Source organism: Chrysemys picta, chromosome 5, assembly GCF_011386835.1.
Source record: "Chrysemys picta bellii isolate R12L10 chromosome 5, ASM1138683v2, whole genome shotgun sequence".
NCBI classification, from domain to species: domain Eukaryota; kingdom Metazoa; phylum Chordata; order Testudines; family Emydidae; genus Chrysemys; species Chrysemys picta.
The window spans coordinates 20877197-20899178 of record NC_088795.1 but is presented as its reverse complement, the minus strand read 5'-3'; the positions used below and the strand labels follow the sequence as shown (position 1 = coordinate 20899178).

At 39.8% G+C, this 21982-nt stretch overlaps 1 protein-coding gene across 43 annotated transcripts in view; it reads left to right on the top strand.

Moving 5' to 3' along the window:
• PDLIM5 (PDZ and LIM domain 5) overlaps positions 1–21982 on the top strand; it is a 233188-nt gene that overhangs the window by 180588 nt on the left and 30618 nt on the right. For all 43 annotated transcript variants that reach the window (XM_008179117.4, XM_024099936.3, XM_065596085.1 and 40 more), the window contains one exon: positions 14062–14246. In XM_008179117.4, the coding sequence (XP_008177339.3) occupies positions 14062–14246 (185 nt within the window). The remainder of the gene's footprint in view (positions 1–14061; positions 14247–21982) is intronic.

Below are 21982 nucleotides of genomic sequence, written 5' to 3'. Positions count from 1 at the left end.
TGCCATCTCTCCCAAACTCCATTTCTTAGATTTTCTTCCCATGGGACCTTAACTATCAGTTCAGTTCTCTGAGTTTGTTAGTCTGCTTTTTTGAAGGCCATTGTCCTTATTCCGGTGCTCTCACTCCTTCCATTCCATAGAATCAAGGAATGCCTTCTACCTTTAGGTTCACAATCAGTACCTCCCTGTTGCTCAGTATTGAGTCTAAAGTTGTGCTCCCCCTGATTACATCCTCCACTTTCTGGATTAAAAAGCTGTCCCCAATACACTGCAAAAATTTATTGGAAATTTTGTGTTTTGCCATATTACTTTTCCAATAGATGTCTTGGTAGTTAAAGTCACCCATTATTATCAGGTCTTGTGTTTTGGATATGTCTTATTTGTTCTAGAAGTGCCTCCTCCTCCTTTTCCTGATTTGGCAGTCTGTGGTAGACCCCATTACCATAATGTCACCTCTGTTTATTACCCCTTTTATCGTTACCCGGAGACTCTCAACTAGTCTGCCTCCCACCTCCTTCTGGACCTCAGAACAAGAGTATATATTCTTGCTCTATAATGCAGCACCATTTCCCTTTTTACCCTGCCTGTCTTTTCTGAACATGCGGTATCCCTCTATATTGACATTCCAGTCATGAGACCTATCCCTACTATATGTGAAGCAAAGAAGTGACATGCTTTTGTTAATTTGCAAATATCAGATCTTTTCCTAAAATTAATCCCTATGGCAACTACTCTTGCTGATTGGCAGCATTTTAGAGGAAGCATAATAGGAACACAATGCAGCACTATCTGTACCTTTCTGCTTCACGTACCTGGTACATTACAGCCTGCAGAATTACTTAAAAGGAATGTAGCATGTCCTCATAGGATTAAAACTGGTGCATACTCTGAGGCAATACACTTCTGTTTATTCTGAAAGAAGCTTTGAAGTTGATTTTAGAGTGCTGCTGATGTTGGGATTATATATGCTCCTTAACAGAACTTGATGTGAAAAACAGAGCATGAATAAAATTGCCTCACCCACCCTATTTCTTTTTTAATCCTGGGATGTTTTTTCCTTTACAAATCACTGGAACATTGTTACCTTTAGCCACATATAAATATTTATATTCTTAATGTGACATGTAAACACCTTTTTATAAAGATGAATGGGATTGTGGGGGGATTGGGAATTTGTTACAATTTCTCTTGACTTTTGTCTCCATATTCTTGGCACCAGGTACTCTGCAGAACCATTCTGCGGGCAAATTGCAATTACACTGCTCTACAGCCAAAATGCTTCTGAAATAAATGTAGTCAAACTTTGCTAATTCTGGGTCACTGAGAATGAAAATGATGCTTAAAATTGTTGATTGGCTCTGGTTTTCAAGATATGCTACTGGGTCAGTATATACGACCCTTGACTTGGGAATGGCAGAGGATAAGTGAGTTATAAAGGGAAGGGATCTCAATTTAAACCAGAAATGACTAAAATACATCTTTGACTGGATCTATGAATAAATCTATGACTGGGTTTGGACAGTACTTGCTTTTTAGGCAAAACAATAAATGATGCAATCTGAAGCTGGTATTGTGTCATACATGATATGAATTGCATCATGTTGTTCCAGTATAACTACTATGGTTAAGAAAGCCTATCACCTTTATTTTGGCTACAAAATTGGAGATCAGGACAAGAGGTGGGCCCCACACATATGCTGCAACACCTGTGCAACAAATCTTCGCCACTGGTTGAACAGGAAAAGGAAATCTATGCCTTTTGCAGTGCCAATGATTTGGAGAGAGCCAACAGATCATACCAGCAATTGTTACTTCTGCATGGTGCCTCCAGTTGGGAAAGGTGTGTCAAAGAAGAAGAAGTGGACTGTGCATTATCCAAACATTCCATCAGCTATACGCCCAGTACCCCACGGAGAAGGACTGCCGGTTCCTGATGCACCAGAATCATTCTCACTTGAGTCAGACGAGGAAGAGGATGAAACTTGTGGTCCTGAACCATCAATGTCACAGGACCCACATTTTCTCCCATCCTCCTCCTCCTCTGAAAGTACCTGATAACACAAGGTGAACTGAATGACCTTGTCAGGGATTTGGAACTACCCAAGAATAAGGCAGAGCTGTTGGGCTCCAGACTACAACAGTGGAATCTCCTGGCAGGTGATGTTAGGGTTTCCATGTTCCGTGACCGTCAAAAGGATCTTGTCCCATTCTTCTTCATGGAAGGTGATCTTGTAGCCTGCAACAACATCGATGGTGTGATGGCTGCCCTCAACATCCTTCACGATCCAGATGAGTGGAGACTGTTCATTGATTCATCGAAGACGACTCTTAAAGCTGTTTTACTGCATAATGGCAATGTTTTGCCATCAATTCCAGTTGGTCATGCAGTCCGTATGAAGGAAACCTATGACAACATGAAACAACTTTTGAGGTGCATAAACTATGACCAACATCAGTGGCAGCTTTGTGGCGATTTGAAGGTTGTTGCTCTCTTGCTTGGTCTGCAGACTGGATACACAAAGAACTGCTGTTTTCTCTGCGAATGGGATAGTCGTGCAAGAGATTCCCACTACATCAAGATAGATTGGCCACTCCGACAGTCATTGGAGCCTGGGAGAAAAAGTGTTCAGCATCCACCACTTGTTAAATTAAGGAAGATTTTGTTACCACCCTTACACATCAAGCTGGGTCTGATGAAGAACTTTGTCAAGGCCATTGACAAAACACAAGCACCTTTCAAGTACCTCCATGGAAAATTTCCAAGGTTAAGTGAAGCTAAGATAAAGGAAGGTGTCTTTGTTGGTCCTCAGATTCGTGAACTTCTTCAAGATGATGCATTTGACCATGCACTGCATGGCAAGGAAAAGACGGCATGGAAAGCCTTCAGTTAGTGGCAATAAATTTTCTCGGAAACAACAAGGCAGACAACTACAGGTTGTTGGTGGAAAACTTCCTCAAGGCATACAAAAGCGTTGGTTGCAACATGTCACTAAAGATACATTTTTTGCACTCTCATCTAGATTTTTTCCACCAAACTGCGGAGCAGTGAGCGATTTCACCAGGACATTGCAACAATGGAGAAACTCTATCAGGGCAAATGGAGCCCATCAATGCTTGCTGGACAGTGACAAGAGATGCTCCATTTAATGAATACAAGAGACAAGCCAAGAAGTGTCGTGTAGACACTGAATAGGACTAAACTATGTACAGAATAGTTTTTTGCCTTTTGTTTCATAATAAATTTTATTTATATAACCCTTTTGCTGATTTTTAAAGTGTTACATAAACAGGACAGGTGAAATATTATCATGTAAAGCAACCATAAACACATGAAAAGACCTAGGTTTACAATTTATGATTAAAACTCTACTATCTACACAATATACATAGACATAAAATGTAAAAACGTAAATATCTTAGAAACAGTAGCCAATCAGTTGTTTTAATTGTCATATTTGAATTCAGCACATCAAAATACATAATAAATAGCACATTTTGTCTCTGAAGCAGACAACTTCTCAAAAATTGTAGACCAGTGTTATCTACAAACATTATGGAATGGCTTTTGCTTTTTTCAAACCATATGCAGATTATAATAATGTATAGATTTTTGTTATCATCTCATGCTTGGTTTCTTTTTCTTGAGAAGCCACAGCATGGCAAGTCATTTCAGATCACACGGGTAGTCAGTACGGTCCCCAAAAAATTGCACATTTAAGCCAGAATTTTAGCTGAAAAAACTTGTTGCATATTTTTTACTTTAAAGTTGCAATGGTATCATTATATAGAAGATTATCACATTTCTGGGGCAGGGGAAGAGGGTGGGCTGGCGGACAAGGACAACAAAGCTTACTTTGGTTAAAAAAAAATTCAAGGAGGTGACTAGCTATCCAAATTAGAGATCCATCCTGGGCTAAAACAGCCATGTTGATTAAGCAAGAAGGGGATAGAAAATAAAGTTAGGACATATGGAGGTGGTGGGAGTGAATTTTGTCCAGCAATTTAAAATGTACTAAATTAACTCATTCCCTTATATATTTGATGTCTCTCCAGGTTAGGGTGTAATGGACATTTCCAGATATTCTGGAACATGGACTTAATCCTCCAGTTTCCCTTCACTCGCCAAAGAAAAACAGTTTGAACTCAATGATGCAGCCTATCTATACAATTAATTGCGTGTGTTTTTTATGGAGACGCGCAATGAACAGCAAATGCAGGTTTCCCATCTTCTGTCTTATAGGCCATCTGCTAGCTTTGACACAATTTGTAATAGGTGTTCTGTAGAGAAAACAGTAGGACTACATTTGGATAGCTAAGACAAGAGTTGGGATACTGGCATTTAATCAAGAGTGCTGAATCAATTGAAGTAAAAGTCCCTTCTTTATGGTTGCATATACTTTCAGTTAATACATGTTTCCCGTGATACTGCACATGATCTATTGATCTAGTAGGTGCATAGTTGCAACAAGTGATGGAGAGTCAGGGTTCTTGGGGATATTCTCAACTATTCCAATTTCTTGCTGGGTGGCTTTGGATGAGTCACTACAATGATCTGTGCTTCAGTTTACAAAAAAGTAAAATAATGCTTCCTGACATTGACATTGCAAATTTACTATGAAAACGTCAGATTAAAGGTACTCTTTCTTTCTCTCCATCTCTAGTGTAAGATGAGCATTCCTATAAGTACAAATCTTTAGTAAACTTTTGACCAGTTTATTCAAACATCTGTTTGTATGCAGCACAGTCTTGTTCTGCTTGAGATTCATATTTAACTATTATGTGGTAAGTTTTAATACAATGGAAGATTTATGTCTTTATTAAACCATTCGGGTTTGGAAGCAATGAAACTGAATCAAGGCTATCCTATTCCATTTGGATTTGTGAGACTCCAGGAAGGATGAGGTGCCCCGGTTTTTTTCATGTTTTTATAACTTTCCCCACTTTGTCATAAGGGATTTGGTATTCTTCAGGGAAATTAACTACACAGATTGCCAGGTCATATGGAGAAGACATTTGCAGACTGATGCTTAAACTTTCTATAACCCCTTCTTTGTACAAATTTGCTCAAGACTGCTGGGAGCTGTTTCTGGAAAGACACTGCTTCTAGGCTAGGAGATGGAGTTAAAACACCATTCATACAGAAGGGTGCTAGCAAAATATGCTACTCTGAAGGTGAAGTTTAGTGTGGTGGTCTTTTTAATGAAGATGGTGGTGATGGCTATTCACATCCAATCTCCAAGTGTGGAACAATGTGGTCAAGCAAATGTATCAGTCCCGGATGTCAGTTCAAGGCATATTGTATAATGTTACTTCTCCGTTGGTTGCTATAAGCATGGAATTAATTCTCACTGAAAACTAAAATCAATTTTCTATAATCTACCTCCATTCTCCCTAAGTGATGCAATTCCCTGTCATTCCTAGCATTATCAAAGAAATTATGAACCTTATCACAGAACAATTTCTTGAACTGAAATTAAGTAGCTCTATATTTCTACACTGATCTTCTCAAAAAGGATGCTTTGATTCCTAACTCACTTGATTAAAATGCAATGCTTTTTAATGCAGAAACTTGAGATTTCCAGAAGGCTACCTAAGCAGTCACTTTGCTTGTAGAAAATGACACTTAGCAAGCTGGTTTAACTACACACACAGTAGTAAATTAAAAAAAAAATTGTATGGTGCACAGTAAAGGAAAGGATGGGATGCATGCCAAGTGGAAGAGAGAACAAATGGTACTGGAAATGGGGGTGGGGGGATACAAATCTATCTGAAATTTCCGTATTTTAGAAGAACATCTCCTTCAAAGCTCCCATTCACCAAGAAACTTGTCATCTTTCCTAAGAAGTAGCAAGAAAGTAGGTTTTGTTAATAATTAAAAACAAAAAGCCAAGTGCACCCTTGTCAGCTGGTAACAAAAGATATTTTAATTTAGGACATTTTCAGTATTTGTGACTGTGATATGGCAGCTCCATGCATTCCAAAAGAGCTTCTGAAGCATTAGAAACTTCCACTTCTTCGTGGCTCTGAAAATATCTCGAGTTGCTGGAAGCGCCAGGGAGCAATAACATGTCTATCTAAATGCAGTTTTGTTTCAGTTCTGTGGAAGTCTGAATGATTTTATTGGCTGCCCCCTGTGGAAAACTGGCGTGTACCAGACCGAGGCATTCCTAGTTACACACGTAATTAGGAAAGCCTAAGTCACGGGTGCTTTGAGTTAGTGTGTTTACAGGTAAATCAACTGGCTTCTTATTTCTGTAATCAGAGTTGAGGGGAAACAGCAGTAGATTATTAAAACAGTTAATCCCCACTAAATGACATCCAGTGAAAGGAACATTGTACTGTGTACATTTTTGGTCACTTCTCCCTGTGGGCTTGTAATACATAATTTCTGGAAGTTGAGTCAAGCCTTGGTAATTTGTGCAGGGAAGCATGTGAAGTTCTACCTTATATTTAGCCAGTTCATTAGCATTAAAAGTTATACAAACACATGACACATTCATACCTCATATAGGGGCACAGCTCATGCATTTTACAACAAGAAATCAGACTTAAGAATCATCTTCAAAATATGTATCTCTAATGCGCATGTAACTTCCACTGAAGAGTGCAGGCCTGGCATTTGGATTCCATAAGCATTGCGAGCTTATTTTTCTTTATTTTTCAGTTAAGCTTGTCAGTCTGTCCACTATGTTTTAGTTTTAGTCATATTTCTCAGCATTAAGTACCTAAATTAGATAGCAGCTTCTGACACGTGTTCAGTATTGTCTTCATTCTCCTAATCTTAATTCACAATAAAGATTCAAAAGCAATTTGGGAGAAACTGTACTTGTCTCACACTTCACCTATCATCATTTTATTCTGTTCCATTCAGGTTTTTAGATCACTCTCAGCTACCATAGTTTCTGGGTGCCTTTTAGCAGTATGTTAAGCAACATGACTAACATCTGTCTTGTGGTTTGTTCTCTCGCTCATCCTCTTCCCCAGGTGAGAACTGCATATGCAGGGTAGTGTTTTGGTAGGGGTTTTGTTGCTCATTTAGTTTTGTTTTCAGTGTACATCCTATTCTGATTTGTCTAGAGAAGACTAGTCAAAAGTGTAACTTGCACTTCAAGGACTCTTAGTCCTGGTGGGAGTTAATTCCACAGTTTCAGCACAGAAGAGCTTTATCCTTATGGAAGAAAGTTTCAGGGTGCCAAAGTAGTGGAGAGTCAACCTCTATCTTAATCTCTGAGTTTTAAGTGCCCAGGCTATTGGACAGAGATCTCGAACTTAACTTGATGATAATCATCTTCTCCCGCCCTCCCCGGTACTTTTGAAAATCTCTCCCATAGACTTAATAAGGTAAAAAAAAATCAGTTCTTAAAAGCAATAGCATCTTTCTTTCAGCCAATGTGTTTTTTGTTATTTCTAGAAATACGTGAAGCTTTCTATTTTGAAAAGGAACAGGAGCTCTATTTTTTTTTTAAATATTTGAAAAAAAGGATTAAAACTGGCAAAACTTTAATGTTTTGGCATAGAATTATACAGATCTTCACCCTGAACATTGTTGGGAGAACTCGGAGGCACTCATGTTATAAATCTTGGTTTAAAAAAAAAAGGACCTCATCATTGCTATACTCAGTACATTTGTATTTTTAATTAGTACACTGAATAAGCGGTTTAGTGTTCTCTTTGTTGGCCTCCACAGCTATTAATTTTTCTTGAATTTCATTAGTACTTTTTTCTGCCTATTGTATTATTTTCTCCAGATCAGACATTTTTACCAATAGTAAATCTAATTTATTCTTAAAGGAATTAAATCAGACTTCTAAATCTGACCTTGCTAGAAGAATATCCTCAAGTGTAACCTTAGTATTAACTGCTGGAATGAAAGACTTTGTATTGATAATGGCCAATTTTTGACAACGTCATGCATTGTAGTAGTTTTCTCCCTCTCTCCTCTTTCTCTTGTAACTTTAGTCCCATTTGAAGTCTTCAAATGGGACTAAAGTTACAAGGAGAAAGAGGAGAGTGGTGTAAAAATCAGATTTCTAAATCAAACGTTGCTAGAAACTTCTCTGAGGATGCCCCAATACTGCTTTGTTGCTTGCATTTGGGAGGCAGAAATGATTCTGCAGAGGGACAGAATTTATTTCCGTGAGGCACAGGATATAAAGCAATAATATTGTAGAAGCCTAGAAATATGTTGACAAAAATAGCAAGGTGTGGGTATACACGGTATATCAAAAAGTTATCAAAATATTAACTTTGTTTTTGGGTTTGGGCTGGCAGGAGTATAGGTGCATTCCTGAAGAAATAGGTGTCAATGTATGAGCCAACTAGTAATGAATCAAAATAATCATAGTTCTGGTGCAGAAAAGGGTAATAAGAAATTTAGAATGATTCCCTTGCAGTGGAAGTTCCCCTCTAGAGCTTAAAAAGTATTGTGTCCCCAGGGAGCAGCACCAGCTCCTATAGAGAGAGACATAGAGCACTCCCTGAAATCTCCTTTTTGGGGGGCCCTTAGTGAGTAGCAACAAGTCCTTCAAGGGGAAAGGTAGGCTATAACTCCTCCACTCCCTGATACTGCCTCTAGGTGGGAAACCTTACGATGGAGACTCTCAGGTAGCAGCAGCCTGTAATTAAATTTTTGACAGTTCTTAGGACTGGTCTTCACTATGGGGAGACGGACGCTGCTACAATTGATGCAGCAGGAGTCGACTTAGTGGGTCTAGTGAAGACCTACTAAGTCAACCACAGAGCATTCTCTGGTCGACTTCGGTACTCCAGCTCCCCGAGAAGATTAAGGTAAGTGGATGGGAGAGCGTCTCCTGTTGATGCAGCAAAGTGAAGACACCGGGTTAAGTTGACTTAAGCTATATCGACTCCAGCTACATTATCCACATAGCTGGAGTAGCGTGACTTAGGTCGACTTACCCTGGTAGTGAAGGCGAGCCCTTAGTATGTAAAGGAATATATTCAACTCCTATTTGTTAGGAACAGACAGAAGGAGCAGGAAGAGGTGTCTGAGTTCCATCTCAAGGCTGCTGAAACCATTGGCTTGGAACTTTTCTCTTGTTAAGTTTCTCCCTTGGTTACATCTGGAGCACAGTATTGTGGACTCTGAGCATTCAAAAATCAGAACACTGGCTTAAAAACAAGAGATTTTCTTTAAAAAAAAATATATTGGTACTGGGCTCTTTTTATTTACTTTTTGGTTTTAAATGAAGTCTGGGAGTCTCACTTAATCCCGTGACTCCAGGAGCTGAAGCTTTAATAAAAATACAAAATATCATGAGATTGCCAGCTGTTGCTATCTGAATCAATGACCCACAGGCATGAGCTATCATAATCTATATCTTCAGATGACTACAATCGCAAATATTTAACTTAGGACAGAAATAGCGAAGTGCTTTAGGCATTCCAAATTGCACTTCTGTACATATTTCAAGTTTAGTATGGCTAAAGATGACTTGTATCACTATATAAACAAAAATCAATTGTTGGCCCAACCAAATAAAGCAACAGCTGAAAGAGGCCTTAAAGACTGCAATTGTCCACTGGGTTTACCTCTGTCATCCCATACCATTTTTTCTAAATAGGATATTAGAATACAGCAAGCTGCCAGGTTTTCAACATCTGGTGCTTCCACTTTGGGAAGATGCTTTTTCCATTTTTGAGCTAGATTCTCCAATGGTGTAAGTTGGCTAGAATGAATGCAAGTCAATGGAGCTTATTGATAGCCTCTCAGAATCTGGCTCCACCTTGCTAATTTTTTAAAAACAAAGCTGTCTTTGTGCAAAGGAAGTTGTTAATTCAGTAGGATTTTCTTACGTGTGCTCTTGTATAAGGGAACATATTTTGCTTTAAAGGTGGTTTGTCAGGTGCTGATTGGTTTTTGGAGTGGAGGGAAAGGAAACTGCTTCTATTTTTGTTAATGGAGGAAGAAAGCAAGTCTCTTGAGAAAATCCTCAAGTTATAATGGCGCTCTTGCCTGAGTGGCTGTGATGGTGGGTATATCAAATCAACTTGGAAGTCTAGGAGATGTGTTTTTGAGCACTCTCATTCGGGAGGTCCTCAGTCTTCCCTAAATACACAACCCCATTAATCAACCTCTGACTGAATCATGGATTCAAATCAGAAAGGGATTTGTGGGGAAAATTAGCACTTGTAAGACTGGTTTTCATATTGACTGAGTGTTTAAGACCAGATGAATGTGGTGTAAAACTACTGGTGTGGGGAAAACTTGGAAGAACTAAGGGAGCAGAAAAACAAATTGCTGTCAGCTTTGCTGAATAACTTTCATTTTTTGAGGCCTTTATGGGAGTAAGTTTACTTATATCTGAGGGGCCTGAGCCAAAACCCATAAAAGTCAATGAAAAGGCTCCCATTGATTTCAGTGTACTTTAGATCACAGCCTTATATTAGTGCTTGATATATATATATTTTTTTTAAACAGGGCCTTAACCTCACTTCCCTTTTCTTTGTGCAACCACAGTTGTTTGCAGCACACCTTATATCATTTGGAGATCCTGCCTGATTTCTTGGTGCAATCAGGTGCTTAGACATTCAGATAACCTTTACACCAATAGGTAATCGCACATACAGAAAGGGAGGCTATGTTCACAAAACCCAAAAAACGTAGGCGATGTCTACACTTACAACACAATAGCAACAGGGAGGGTTCTCCCATCACGGTAGTCAATCCACCTCCCTGAGAGGCGATAGCTAGGTCGAAGGAAGAATTCTTTTGTTGACATAGCACTATACTGGGGGTTAGGTAGACATAGCTACACATGTCAAGGGTGTGGGTTTTTCACAATACTGAGAGACGTAGCTATGCCGATACAAGTTTTCAGTGTAGACCAGCCCTTAGGCATGTACTGTGTTAATGAATTGCAAACCAATTAATGTCCAAATCAACAAGCATGCCATCAGTGTTTGGACTTCACATTTATCATAAACATACAATGAAAACAAAATCAGCAACAACATTTTAACCATGACACTGCCTGGAAAAATAATCTGCTGTTTAAAGGTCACTTTGCTTTTGCTGTTACAGGATCTTCCTAAAGAAGGCCAAATTGTGGCATTAAGGTCAAATGATCACTCCTAACTTTTTTCTCTTATTTACTGTAAGTGAAGTATAAAATGTGCTTCATCATAGTATTGAGATGCATGTAATACAGTAGTTAAGAGTCAGTATAAGACTTTAAGCAGGCACAGACTATGCTCATGTTGTCCTGGGATATGGCTGAATTCCCTACTTCTCCTCCTGTCATTGTCTGCCACAGAAAGTGAAGACAGGCTATTATAAAAGGATGATTTTTTTCCCTTTAAAAATTATTAGACTACAGAATATGTTTATCTTCTCTGATGGGAATTTCCACAGCATGGGACTCAGCAGTGAAAGTGCCTTTGTCTCCAGTTCCTGAGTTATCCTAGATCACGGTAGACGTGACAACCCAGTGGTCTGGGGAGAGTAGTGGATGGAGAATTGTTAGTTTGGTCCAAGATGATGAAAAGTTTTAACTATCGGGATGGGGACCTTGAATGAGTTGGACGCTGATCTGAAGTCAATCGTAGAATCCAGGTCCTTGTTGTGGTGTGCTCTTGGGATGAGACACTCTGCTGTACTTTTAAGGTGGGGAGGGCTGGGGGGAGGCTTGGAAGGGCACGCTAGAGTGGCTTTAAGCCTCCTTTGTACTTTCTCAATGTTGGGTTGTTGCAGGGCCTAGAGATATTCTTTGGCATAATTGGGACAGCACCGAGTGGCTATTTAACTTACAGCAGCCTGTCCTGGCTACACTATGGATGGCACCATCCACAGTGCTGTATACTGCGGTCCAGACTGTGACGTGGCCCTCTTGCCTCTTGATCCATGCCCTTGACACTCCCCGTATGCCAGTGCTTGTCCCAGGAAAATTCTCCCCCAGCTGGAACCAGGGCTTTTTGTGTCCCTTTATGCAACTCTGGCCCCTTCACCCACCGTAAAGGGGCCAGAGCAGGCCTTCTCCTTAGGCCTCATCTTTGCTTTGACAAAATGTGTTCTGAGTTTGACCTGATGTAAAAGCCTAGTGAGGACGAGGCAATTTGTCATTTTCTTGCACGTTAGCAGGTCAAGTTTTAAGGCCACGGGGGAGCCCAGGGTTTAACTCAACCAACTCACTTATGTGAAAACTACAAATTGGCTTTCTACGCTAGGATTTTGCCTCAAGTTAGGAATAGACCTTTTTTCATAGTGAAGACAAGGTCTAAGAGTCTAATCCTCATCAGTAGATGGGCTACTCGTTGTACCATGTCCTTTTTAATTGTCTTCAAATACACAGACTATGATACTACAGATCCTTAACACCTCCTTAAAGTCCCCTGTTGAAAGGGTGTGTATTCTAAGCTTCTAAAGAATCGGTAATCTATGGATTTGTGCCTCCAACAATTTTTTTGACATACATATTAACGCTATAGAACATGGGGGCTTACTTTTTATGCTTAGTCTGTCACTGCACATACACTACAATCGTAAATCAGTCACTATGGCAGCTGATCACAACTATTCTTATAATTAAAGGTTTGTGTAATTCCAATAGCGGCTGTAAATAGAATGAGGTGAATTGAGGATTTGGTTTTAACTTGTCTGAATTTCCTTGTTTGTGGATTTGTCATGAAACCCACAAGAACGGTCTTAGGCACATGAAATATTGACACTTCACTGTCACTAGCAAACAGAAGGCTCACTACTTCATTATGAGGGATAGCTCTTGAGAGTATTAAAATTCTCACTTTTTTTTAATAGACAAGTCATTATTGTGCACATGTATTATCTAGTTTTCACTAAAATGTCTCAGGGATTTTTACTACACAAACTTAGTATCATATGCTAATACCAAGCATAGCTCTATTTCAGTACGTGACAGTCAATCCACGTGCTGTAGAGTTGTAAACTCCAATAGAGATAACGTTTATAGGATTTCAAAGGTGTTAGCATTTCTGATTTCAAGGAAGGACGAAATATGGATGTAGCTTTGGCTCTGTTGATGTGTTCCACCATGTCTTTGTGTTACAGAAATAGTTAGTGTTTCCTGCTGTTTGTGGTTCTATTCATTTACAAATGACTTTCATTAGCAAGTACAGCATTATTTTAAAGGTTTCTTACTAAAATATTTTTTCATTTTTCAAAAATAAATACTAGGGTTTTAAAAACAAGTAACCCTGCGCAAATCTTTATTTGAGATGCTTGTGCTTTCAAACAGTTTGCGGAAATCAGAAATAAAGCATTTTCTTCCAGTAGCTTAATTAGCGGGCATTTAAAATGCATGTGAATTCCAATTAACTGCAATTGTCAATGGGTTATTTTTATATATATATATATTAAATAGCAGAACTGTACATACCTTAAGACATGGAAACCGCTTTAAACTTCTTTAAAAAGGCAATATAAAATATTACATACATGTTGGTATGAAACCACTAGAGCTCTAGTGATGGGCAACCACTAGTTGCCCATCACTACATGCGTCAGTCATTTTTGTGCTGACATTTTTATGGAGAGCTACAATTAAAACAGGAACATATGGATACTTACCCACTATCCAAGAAGAAAATATTAATATATTTAAAAAGTCAGTAATGGAATAGTCTTAGTCATGCTGAGTTTAAGGTAGAGAATTCTACCTCTACTCCTATTCAGTGACAATTTTAGGTGTTTAGAAAAGATGCTGTAAAGGGGACTTTTATGTTGACTATTTGCAGAAATTTTAAGAAAATAGCTTTAAAAAAAGTATATAACAGATCAGTAAGAGAGATTATACACAGCGGGGAAGAGAAAAGATAGGTGGGCTTAGTTTTTAAATAAGTTTTGAATTTAAAAGGGGTCTTGAGGGCAAGGTTTTGTAGGATTTGGGACCAATCTATTACTTTTTGCATATGACAAAGTAATTTCAAGTATGATGATGTGTGATAAAACTGCTCATGCAACTCCTGCTTTAGTATGAATGGAAAACCCTTTGCACCTGGGTCTTACATATACCATCACTTCAGTGTGTTCCTGTTTGGGTAAGAAATACTCTTTTTGTCTCTGAACAGTGATTCCCTGGAGGCTTCACAGCCTGTTGCTTATGCCGCTGCCTCTGTGAGGAGCATGCCTGTAAGTCCAGACAAAACTGACACCAGACCAGCTGCAGCCAATATCACATCTGCTACAGCCTTTAAACCAACCGGACCTCAGAGTGCTGTCAAATACTCAGGTTGGCAACCTTCAAACCAACCAGGTAACTTTAAAGAAGCCTTTCTTATTCACTTAGAGAACTTTAGACACCTTATTAAAATAGTCAAGTTTATTTGACAACAATATTTAAATTCAGATTGGATTGCTCATCCAACTTTGTCATTTAATAATATTCATTGCTGTTACTTTTTAGGTCAATTTTAAACGTACTTGTGGGCCTGACCCTGTATCTTTTTTGTGAATGTCCCATTTATGTAATTGATTTTCTTCTTGTGAGTAAAAGTTGAAACCTCAGGTCCTTAGTTTATTTATTAAAGTCAGATAAATTATATTTAAAATACTGGTATTATAAATGGACATTTCCCAGATGTGTGTAAGGTATATGAAGTATATTCTGTCTGTGAAGAAGAAACATACATTTAGCCACTGTGCCCTTCTCCCAGCTGGATTTTATATATTTTGAAAATCATTCATCGGCATTATGCGGAGCTGGTTAAGTGTTTGGTATTTCTGGTGTGCTGTCTTTGTTACCAAAAAGAGAATAAGCAATTTATTTTAGTTTTTGTAGTGCAGATTTTAAAGGCTGGTTCCTATAAGAACAATCTGAAAGTTTATTAACTTTGAGCACGGTTTAGTAAATTTTATCCATGTGCACCAATGCTGAGAGAGCTTTCTTATGGAGAATACACTCATGATCGCTTTTTAAAAACCAAAAGAGCAAGACAATGGTGTGATCCAGGAGAAAAGGTGTTCATTTGCAATAAGTATTTGTTCTAAGAAATATGCCACACGAAAATTCATCTTCATTTTGTGGTAATGACATGTGTAGTATATTGAGATAGTATAACCCTTTTTAATTACACTGCTTCCCAAACTGAGGTGATCTTTGGTCCCAGGCTGTACTTGAATATTCATTTGTAAATAACCAGGGAAGTTTTTATTGATGATCAAATTATAACCATCAGTTTCCTTGTAAGAATGAAATGGGTTTTCTCTCTTGCGCTTCTGATGGAATATGAGCCATGAAGTATCTTTTTTTTATCCTACTATTAAGAGAGTTTCCTTTTTTGAAAAAAATCCATACAGGCTAGAAGATAAATCTCAATGAGCCCAATGTAAAAATGGAGAGAGAACATATGGTGTTAATGCTGGATGTTTTGTAATGGGGTCTTCGGAACATATGGTCATATTATTGTCTGTTTAATAAAGATGCCAATATATTCTAGTTTGAACAGGCAGTACTACCAAAGATCCTCATGATGGCAGTACACTGTCACTTCTATACTCATTTGTAGGACTGTCACAGAGTAAGGATCTTCTTAAGGCAGCAGAATATTACTGACAGTGTTAGGGTTTATTTCAATTTAAGTCAGTCTATATTTTTACTGAATTATTTTTTTTAAATTAGCGGTCTTAAAAATATCCTCTTAAAAGTTATGCCTTCCGTTCATCGTGCAGTTGTAGCAAGCGTTGGTGTGACTATGGTACCTGTGTGTATTAAATAGTGACGTCACATTAAATATTTGTCTAAATTATGAATTCTTTCCCAGTGTACTAGTGCTTGTTTCCACAAGATGATTGGTTTATTTTACTTGCAGAGATCCATTTCAATACTTGGCGTTTCAGCAGTATGACAGTCAATTTCAATATGTTGATGGCGATTTCATTGCAAAATCCCACTACTGCAGCGTTAATATAAATGTAGTGCTTGGGATGGATTTTTGGGGGCGCAGGTGATGGGTGCCATATAAGCATGGAGAGAGAAAGATGTATAAGGATGAATTAAATCAGCTTTCTTACTAATCTTTGTAAATATATGAATATGCTGTACCCCTTGAAAAACTAGTATTATATGTTGGTGATGCAAAGCAGAAACACAGCCCGTTTTCTTTTTTGGAATCCATTGCATATTACCTTGTTTGTTGGTCATGAGTTCAGGGCTTCTGATGGGTTTTTTTGCTTTTTCATATTCAAGCATTTTCTAAGAATTTCAAGTCTTCAATATATCTATGTAGTGGAGGGAGGGCTGTGTGTGTAAGTGTTCCAGTTTTACATCATTCAGCCTTGACAATGTTCCTGTTAATATTTGACAATTCTAAGAGCCATACAAACTGATTCTGCCAGATCAAAAGTCTCTATTAGTGTGAATCCAAGCTAGGCTGTTAAAATGAGGTATTCTATTTGAATGAAAGCAACTTCATTCTGTGTGCTAGCAGGCACAAGAGAGTGGCTGGTGCAGTAAAGCGTTAGGCTGAATAATCAACACCTAACCCCATGGACAATAAAGTAAAAAAAAAAAAAAAAAAAACCCCAGATAGCTTCCTTCATCCTAGTTCAAGGTGATCTGCTAATTGTAGAGAAGTTCTATGCAGACAGTGACCATAATCGCCTTTAGCCTATTGTTCTGCTGTAGAGTTTTGGGGTAGATTGTTTTAGGAGAACCAGGCTTAGATTGCCTTAAATGTAGCCAGCTTCCTTGGGAGCTACATCTCAGGTCACTATCTTTTCCAATAAAAATATAACAAAGGCTGGGGTAAAAGTAGCATAAGAGGTGAGGCTTTCTAGCTTTCTGGCTTTCCTTATGTCATGTTGTTTTTCTTATCCTGCTGTCCTTTAGAGTGCCTGTGTCTAAATGCAGTTTGTTAAAACACTGAGGGGGGGGGAGTAGAATTTCTGCCATTTCTAAGTGTTTTTTATTTTATTTATTTTTTTAAACCATCTGAGTTTGTCTGGCGGGGCAGTATAGGTAGGTATACTTGTCACTGTGTTGAGAAATAATGAAGAGGCTGCATTTCACGATTTGATTGAAATGTTAACAGCCGCCAAGGTATCTCAAGCTTGACCAGAGATTATATTACAGGTTTCGTTTGAGATCTGCCCTTTAAACCTGACGTAAGCTCACCTGTGGTTTTAGATAGCATTTGTTACCCAGAAGTCTTTGAAGAAGGTAGTAATGCAAAACCAGCAGATGAAAGAGATCTAGGCATGGTTACAACAGCATTACAGCAGAGATTGGATCTTCTTCTTTTTCTCAGGCATATATTTTACAAAATGGAAACCTTCAAGGTCTCACTGAAGTTAAGACCAGCAACTTTTCTCTGACAAGCACAACTCCTCAGGAGTTCAGCGTTTTGGATAAAAGTAAACATGCATTTAAGAAACAGAACAAAACTTCAACCATTTCAAGGCATATTTTATATTCAGTAACTAATTCTATTTCCTGGTTGCATTCTGTGTACCTGAAGCTTTCTGTGTTCTTGGTAAGTGAAATTCCTGACACTTCACAGTCTAAAAACAATTCAGGCTGGATTTATAAAGGTATTTAGGAGCCTAAAAGTGCAGATCTAGACTAAGTGGAATTTTCAAAGGTGCCTATTTGTCACATAATGAAAGTAATTCAATGTCTTTCTAAGAAGAAAGCTGGTTCTCGTTTTTACTAACATGAAATGCATGCGTACAGCAGTGTTTTAAAATATTTCATACTTTTAAGCTGCAAATTTGCCCTTCATAAAACTGGAAGTCAGTCTTAGGAAATAATTAAAAGGTAGAAGAAGTCTGTCCATATTCATTTGCTATTAATAGCAGGTTTGTAACATTTGAAGATTGTTTCAAGCACCAGCTGTAGTATTAGTGGCATTTGGGGCAGTTTTAAAATTGTCTGTTGAACATCACCTCATGCTGTATCCGTAACAAAGCTGAACCCAGTGGTAGGATTCAGTGTGGTGTCCAAAGAAGCTACAGACATGTGTGATTGGGCGCATGTTCTATATACATAGCATGAGCATTATGGGTAGTTATATTTCTATAACTTCAGACTACACTAATCAATCACTAGTCAGGGTAATGTCTTCTAGTATGCCTGCAATAAGCAGCAAATAGAGTAGCCCTCCAGATTAAGATTCCCCTCCCTCCCCATCACCCCAAAAAAACCATCATTGGTCTAACTCAGGAGGGTCATCTTCAGTCCGCGCCAGCAGGCGGTAGTGCAAGAAATACACAGGGTGATCTATTTAGCAAAATAGAAACTATTTTCTATGTGAGCAGTGCAGTGTCATCTGTCTCCCTTTGTTTCTGCTATTCTGGACTACCTACTAACACCAACAACTTTCGGGACTGTCTATCAGCGCCATAGGGAGAACACTTAGCTACAATATCTGCACATCATCCTGCAGTTCATGATGAGACCATATGTTCCCCACCCTACAGTTGATAGATTCCTCAAAGATCTCATTTCATTTGTTTCCCCCAATCTAGGAAGCCTCCTCCTTCTTGGGACTTCAATATACGATTATCTGGCTTAATGGGACACCCTTTTGAACTCTTAACAACCTGTTCCTTTTACTGTTTATCTATGAAGACTGCATTGTTACTGGCAATCGACATTGACTCGAAGAATAGGGGCCATTCAGCTCTTCATGACGGATACCCCTTATACAGTGTTCCATAAGGACAGGCTCACTCAAAGGCCTCATCCTAATTGTTTCAGAATTCCACATAAACCAATTTATTATCTCCCGGTATTTTTCCTTAAGCCTCATTCAACCTCAGAGGAAGCTAAACTGCACAAATATGCTACAATATGCAGTCTCTGTTTACATTGATAGGACAAATCCATTCAGAAACACACCTTGACATTAGTGGCCTTTGCAGAGAGGGTTAAGGATCAGGCTATATTCTCAGAGGTTACATAAGTGGGCCTCTAACCTGTATAAAGACATGTTATGAGTTAGCCAGGTTAGAACCACCTAGCCGCCTCTGGAGCTCAGGTAGTCCCTCCTTCCTGGTGAAAGAATAGCCCAGTTTCTGAAATCTATGGGGCAGCTACATGGAGCTCGGTCCAGACATAGACAAGTGTCTACTCATTGGTGAAAGATTCCAGATCATATGCTTGTTTGGTAGGGCTGTACTGCAGTTTCTGTCCTAGTGCTCACCTCCACGCAAATGGACGAATGTTTGTTCATCACCAAAAATGGAAGCTGTGTAAACAATCACTTGAAGAAAGAACAGTTATTTACTCTACAGGAACTGTAGTTTTTCCACACTGGAACTCCCTACACCCCTTCTATGTAGTCCTGTTCATCTAGGATTCTGTATTGGCAAAGGAAGATCTGGACAGCGTCTGTTGGCCCGCACTTGTGCAGCAGGTCTCCTCATGCTCCCGAATGAGGGTATAAAACGCAGTATAAGTCAATGCCCCCTCAGTTCCTTCTTACCTCATATGAGGCAGTCTCTCCTTTTTCCCCATCCCCATCAGAGGACTTTAGGCAATACCAGGACTTACTACGAAGAGTGACTAATGATCTCCAAATATCCCCGGAGAAAGTCCAAGACCCAAAATATTGTGAGATAGACATTCTGGAGCCACAGAGCCCAAGTAAGTGGCTCTTCCAGTTAATGAGGCCGTATTGGCACTGCCCAGCGACCTGCACCCCTAAACCTAAGAGGGCCAAGAGGAGCTATTTCATCCCATCAAAGGGAGTCAAATTTCTGTTCTCCCACCTGTTCCTGGCTTCCTGGTGCTACAGGCTGTTATGGCACAAAATGGGTCACAATACTGAAGGAACACCCAACCAGAAAAGAGCTCCAAGAGACTGGGAGTAAGGTCTCTGCAGTTTTGAAATTCCCCATCACCAGTTACCAGACTTTACTAGCCAAGTACAACTTGAACTGTTCTAGGCTTGCACCCTTTAAGGACAAACTTGCCCTGATGACAGAGCCCAATTCCTCTCCCTTCTAGAGGAGGGCAAATTGGTGGCATAAACGGCCCTTCAGGCTGCAGTTATGCAGTGGATACAGCATCCAGAAGCTTGGCCACCAGTATTATGAGGAGGAATTCATGGTTGCCATCCTGGGGCTTCCCCAGGGAACTGCAGAATATGATCATACACCTTCCCATTGAGTCAAACATTTTTAATGGGAAAAAAAAGATGCTCTTTTAATTTGTTAAAGGACTCAAGATCTACCCCTCCACTCTCTGGGGGATCTACACATCAGCCCCAAGGAGGAGAGGCACCAAAGGCAGACCTGTACACCAAGACCACTGCTGCCTACTCCTCATGCTCTCTACTACCAGCATCCCGACAAGCCTCCCTGGAAGAGACAGAAGACTTAGCCCTGATTTTCAGCCCTTTCCCAGCCCACTGCTGGGAGCCACTTTTGACATCTTAGTTAAGACCCACTTATCATTTCTGATGCTACTTGACCCTTCTGTCAACTTTGCGGGCCGTCTTACTCTCTTCTCCCACAACTGGGAGTTAATTGCAACAGACAGTTGGGTATGGGAGATTATCTTCCAGGGATACTTCAAAGAACACCCTCTCTTTCCTTCCTCACAAAACTGCTTCCCAGTCCCCCTTCAGGGACTACTCTCACAAGGTGATTCTTTAGCAGGAAGTGGACAACAGAACATGTCCCACCTCAGTATCAAGAAAGGGGCTTTATTCTCCATATTTCCTAGTCCCCAAAAAAGACTGAGGGTGGAGATCCATTCTGGATCTTTGGCAACTCAATATCTTCATTCAGAAGTTGAGATTCAGGATGGTTACGCTGGCATCCATCATCTTCTTTCTTCAGGAAGGGATGTGGTTCAGGACTCGCAACGTGAAAGACACCTATTTTCATTTAGACGTTCACCCCTCTCACAGGATGTTCCTACAGTTTATGGTGGTCTGGGAGCATCTCCAAGTCCTCCCCTTTGGACTAGCGACAGCCCCCAGAGTGTTTACGAAGTTTTCTCCATGGTGGCAGCAGCCCAGATTGAGGCATCAGGGCCAGGCAGTCTTTCTGTATTGGACCATACTCCTTGTAGGACACTCCCAACAGGCGGTCAGGTTGGCTGTTCGGTTCCTCATCCAGAATCTCACAGCCCTGGAAGCTTGCATTAATGGAGAAAAGTCTTTTTTATCCCCCAGAAGGGTAATAAACTTTATTGGGGCCACATTGGTCTCTGTTTCTACAAGAGCCATCCTCCCTGCAAAAAGGTTTCAAACAATGTGCAGCATGATTTCTTTGATTTTCTGCCTACCAAAATTACATTGTGAATGTGCCTATCACTGCTAAGTTATATGGCAGTATGTACTCATGTGACACTATTTGCCAGGTTTTGTCTACGTTGCCTGCCAGTGTGGCTCAATTCAGTCTACTCTACCAACCAGGACCACATCAACTCCAAGGTGACCGTTCCTACCAGGGTCATCACCTCCTTCATTTGGTGGTCAAACCCAGACAAGGTACGAGTGGGAGTCCCCTTCTCTACTCCAACTCTGTCACCATTCTAACAGATGCTTCCATTCTCGGGGGGCGGGGGCACCCATCTGAACAGTCACACTGTGCAGGGCAATGTGGACTCCATGGGAGGCCAGACTACATACCAACATCCTACAGCTGCGGGCAGTCTGCTTTGCATTCAAGGTCTTCCTCCCACTCATTTGCTCCCTCTATATCCAGATAATATCACCACCCTGGTCTACATGAACAGGGAGAAGTAAGGTCTCTACTGCTTGTCTGGAGGCAGTCAGACTTTGGAACTGGTGCATCAAGCACAAGGTCACTTTCCAGGTGGCATACTTCCTGGGTATTCACAGCTTCTTAGCCAATAATCTCAGCAGGCACTTCTTGGCAGACCACAAGTAGGAAATCCACAACTCCATTCTGACAGACATTTTCACATGGTGGGGCACACCTCTGTGGGACCTCTTTGCATCACAAATGAACAAAAACCTCTCCCATATTGTTCCAGGGAAGCCACAGGCTGCAACTCCCAAGGCAACACTCTATTAT